Source organism: Paroedura picta, chromosome 17, assembly GCF_049243985.1.
Source record: "Paroedura picta isolate Pp20150507F chromosome 17, Ppicta_v3.0, whole genome shotgun sequence".
NCBI lineage: Eukaryota > Metazoa > Chordata > Lepidosauria > Squamata > Gekkonidae > Paroedura > Paroedura picta.
In genome coordinates, this window is record NC_135385.1 from 7,074,986 (window position 1) to 7,078,525 (window position 3,540).

The 3,540-nt window shown below is 59.4% G+C and overlaps 1 protein-coding gene across 1 annotated transcript; it reads left to right on the forward strand.

Annotated features, from left to right (window-relative positions):
• The first annotated feature begins 358 nt into the window (after positions 1 to 358).
• LOC143827076 (cytoglobin-like) lies at positions 359 to 3,097 on the forward strand. The gene is made up of 4 exons (XM_077316289.1): positions 359 to 424; positions 1,168 to 1,269; positions 1,853 to 2,075; positions 2,877 to 3,097. The coding sequence occupies exons 1-4, from the start codon at positions 393 to 395 to the stop codon at positions 3,018 to 3,020; spliced, it is 501 nt and encodes a 166-aa protein (XP_077172404.1). The 5' UTR covers positions 359 to 392; the 3' UTR covers positions 3,021 to 3,097.
• Positions 3,098 to 3,540: the final 443 nt, after the last annotated feature.

Below are 3,540 nucleotides of genomic sequence, written 5' to 3' on the forward strand. Positions count from 1 at the left end.
CACGCTGGCGGGAGGAGCGTGACCCTCTCCCGCCGCTCCTGCAGGCTTCCCGCCTGAACTGCCGATCCGAAGCAGCCGCGGTCCTTTGAGAGGACGGCTCAGCTGCCCTGGCAGCCCCCTCCCTTCACACTGGGCATGTGCAGCGGAGGCAAAAGTCTCTCTTTTTGCCCGTCCTGCACCTACTGCCCGTCCGGGGGCCTCGAGTTCGTGTTTCGGGAGAGGAAGGCAGGCGTCTGTGGGTCGGCCCCCCCACCCCACACATCCTTGCAAAGACCACTCTGAGCCCCCCCCCCCGGCGTCCCAACGGTCCCTCCCGGGATTCTGTTGCTGGAAAGTTCCGGGGCTCCTCCTGCCCCCCCCACCCACCCCCCAGCCAGGCTGATGCGCCAACCATGGCGGCCACTGGCAGCAAGTCCTCCGGGGGGTGAGTGCTTAGAGTCCCCCAGGGGAAGGGCCTCTCTAGACCCCTCTTCTGGAGAGTCTATGGTCCGCTGCTTCCTGACCCCTAGCCAGTGGGGCAAGGGGGCCCGATCCAGGCTGGGAGACGCCTGGAGGTTGGGGGTCGGCAGGGACCTCCGTGGGGCACAAGGCCGGAGCGTCCCCCCTGCAAAGCAGCCGTTTTCTCCAGGGGAACCCATCTCTGTTGTCTGGAGAGGAGCTCGAATTCCGGGGGTTTCCCCCCTGGAGGTTGGCATCTGTCACGGGACGTCAGATCTCCTGTGGTTGCCAGCTTTGCTTGTCAGATTCCTGGAGATTTGGGGGTGGAACCCAGGGGAGAATCCGGTAGATTTGCCAACTCTGGGCTTGGAAATTCTTGGAGGCTTTGGGGGTGGAGCTGGGAGGGGGTGGGATTTCAGGTGGGGAAGGGTCTCCGTGGAGGATAATGCTGTGGAGACCCCCCCCTTGCAAAGCAGCCGTTTTCTCAAGGGGAACTGATCTCTGTCACCTGGAGATGACCTGTAAAACCAGGGACTCCCCAGGCCCCACCGGCAGGCTGCTGGCATCGCCCGCTGGAACTCACCCAGTTCTCCTGCGGTTGCCCTCCTTGCATGTCAGGTTCCTGGGGGTTGGGGGATAGGGCCCTGGGGGTGGTATGGCAGCCCCTCCCTCTCCAAACTCTGCCTCCCCAGATCTCCAGGAATTGCCGACTTTTCCTCTCTCCCGCAGGCCCCCCGCGTCGCTGGTGCCGGCCGACATTGAGAACCTCCGCTGGCTCTGGGGTCGGTTGTTTGAGGAAGCCGAGGAAAACGGACGGCTGATCCTCATCAGGTGGGACCGGCTCCCTCCCTCCCCCTTTCCCAAAGGCAGCGGCCACAGGAGCTGGGTTGCCACTTCCCAGTTGGCGTCTGGAGAGCTCCTGGAATCGCCACTGGTCTCCAGATGACAGGGAGCAGCTCCCTGGGGGGGAGGAACTGGCTGCTTAGAAGGGGGCCTGCAGGGCCTCCGGTCCCCTTAGGGATGCCTTGGCATGGCTTCCCCGGCCTGGGGGATTTCAGAAAGTGCCCCAATAGCTGCTGCTGTGGCAAAACTCTACGGTTGGAGATCGATTTTTTACCCTTGAATATTCCCCAAAACCAGAGCGCATCTCCCGACATCTGTGATGTCCCCATGCCGGATGCTCTTTGGTTTTGGGGAAATGTGGAGCGGAGTTACTGGAGATCAGCCCCCGCCCTCCCTACCCAACAACGCAGTGGCACCTGGCAAGCCCCGCCCCGTCTCAAACCCTGCCCTCTGCACGCTCCACCCCCAAGGTCAACCCCCCCCCCCCATCCAGAGCTGGCCACCCAAGGCTCCTTGCTCCCTCCCCTCAGTCCGCTTGGGGCACGTGCTCATCCTTATTGCCTCCCCACAGATTTTTCACCGACCACCCAGAGAGCAAGCGGTACTTCAAGACTGTCCCCACAGAGGGGGACCTGCGCCGGAACCCGCAAGTGGCCCTGCATGGCCGGAGGGTCATGGCCGCCTTCAACCAAGTGATCGAAAACATAGAGAACTGGCAGAACGCCTGCAAGCTGCTCCAGCGCCTGGTGGAGAGCCACAAGAACACCCACAAAGTGCCCTCGGCCATGTTCCAGGTACTGGGGCTCGGGGTGGGAGGAGGGCTTCTGGGGAGCCCCACTGGGTCAGTCCAAGGGCCCGCCCAGCCAACCCGTTCCCTTGGAGGGCCAGCAAGAGGAGACAGAGAACCAGGCGGGATAAGAACCTCTGGAGAGCCCCACTGGGTCAGGCCACTGGTCCCTCTAGTCCAGCCTCCTGTCTCACCCAGCAGTGGCCAACCAGTTCTTCTGGAGAGCCAGCCACAGGGCTCAGAGAAGAACCTCAGAAGAGCCCTGTTGGGTCAGACCAGGGAAGGTCCACCTAGTCCAGCCAACAGGTTCCGCTGGAGGTCCAACAACACACCAGAGAGGCTAAGACCTTCATGAGAAGACGGAAAGAGCCCTGCTGGATCAGACCTGTGAGGCTCTGTCTCATCTAGCATCCCATTTCTGGAGAGCCAGCCACAGGACACAGAGGCGTCCCCTGATTCTGGTATTCAGATTAGTGCTCCTGAATATGGAGGTCCCCCCCAGCCACCATGGCCAGCAGCCGTTGATAGACATCCTCCGCGAATCTATCTAATCTCCGTTGAAAGCCGTTTATTCCTGCGGCCACCACGGCCTCCTCTGGCATTGAACTTCGCCTTTTAACCTCTCCCTGGGTCAAGTAGCTTTTCCTTTAGTCCGTCCCGGCCCTCCAGCCCATTGGCTTCCTCGGAGGCATGGTAGTGAGACATCAGGGGAGCGGCAGCCCTGCAGGTGACCCGGGACGGAGGCCAGGAGGGGCTTTGCCTGTTGCAGGCCAGACTTTGACTTGAGCTTCCGTTCTTCTTTGGACAGCGTCTCTTCCAGTCCATCCTCGGTGTCAGCCAGGACCTGATGGGGGACGAAATCACCAACAACATGGTGGTTTCCTGGGACAAGTTCTTTGAGATCGTCTACGAGGAAATCACGGTCGCTTACGGTCGGAAACGGCTTCTTTAGTCCGAAGTTTCTTTCCTACCCCACTTTGTATTTTTGTATCGGTGGCGGTGAGATAATAAAGGGGTTCGTGGGCTCGATTTGATTCCTCAGGCTGTGTTCACACAGGTCTGATCGGGGATGGAAACTGTTCCTTTAAGTGTGCAAGAGGGCAAAACATCAAGCTGCTTGCACAATTTTATTCAGAAGGGAAACAAACTTTGTGAGTACGAGGAGAGAGAGAGAGAGAGTCCTGTGTAACTGCCTAACTGTTGTTCTGCAGTCTTTTCTGGAGGCAAGCAGAGGAGGAAGGGAGTTCAAAGGAGCAGGAAGCGACTGGCCCAGCCCTTCCACACCCGAGTGGGGATTCGAGCCTGGGTCTCTAAGTGGCTTATCCACAACACCCTCAGTTGGGTATTCGGCATTTCGCTTAAAAAAAAATCACATCATTGACTTGGCGGCTGATTGTTCTATGATGTTTTGGAACAGTCAACACTTCTGCTCTTGGAAGGCATCCCTCTCCTCCCCCAGCAAGAAATAAAAT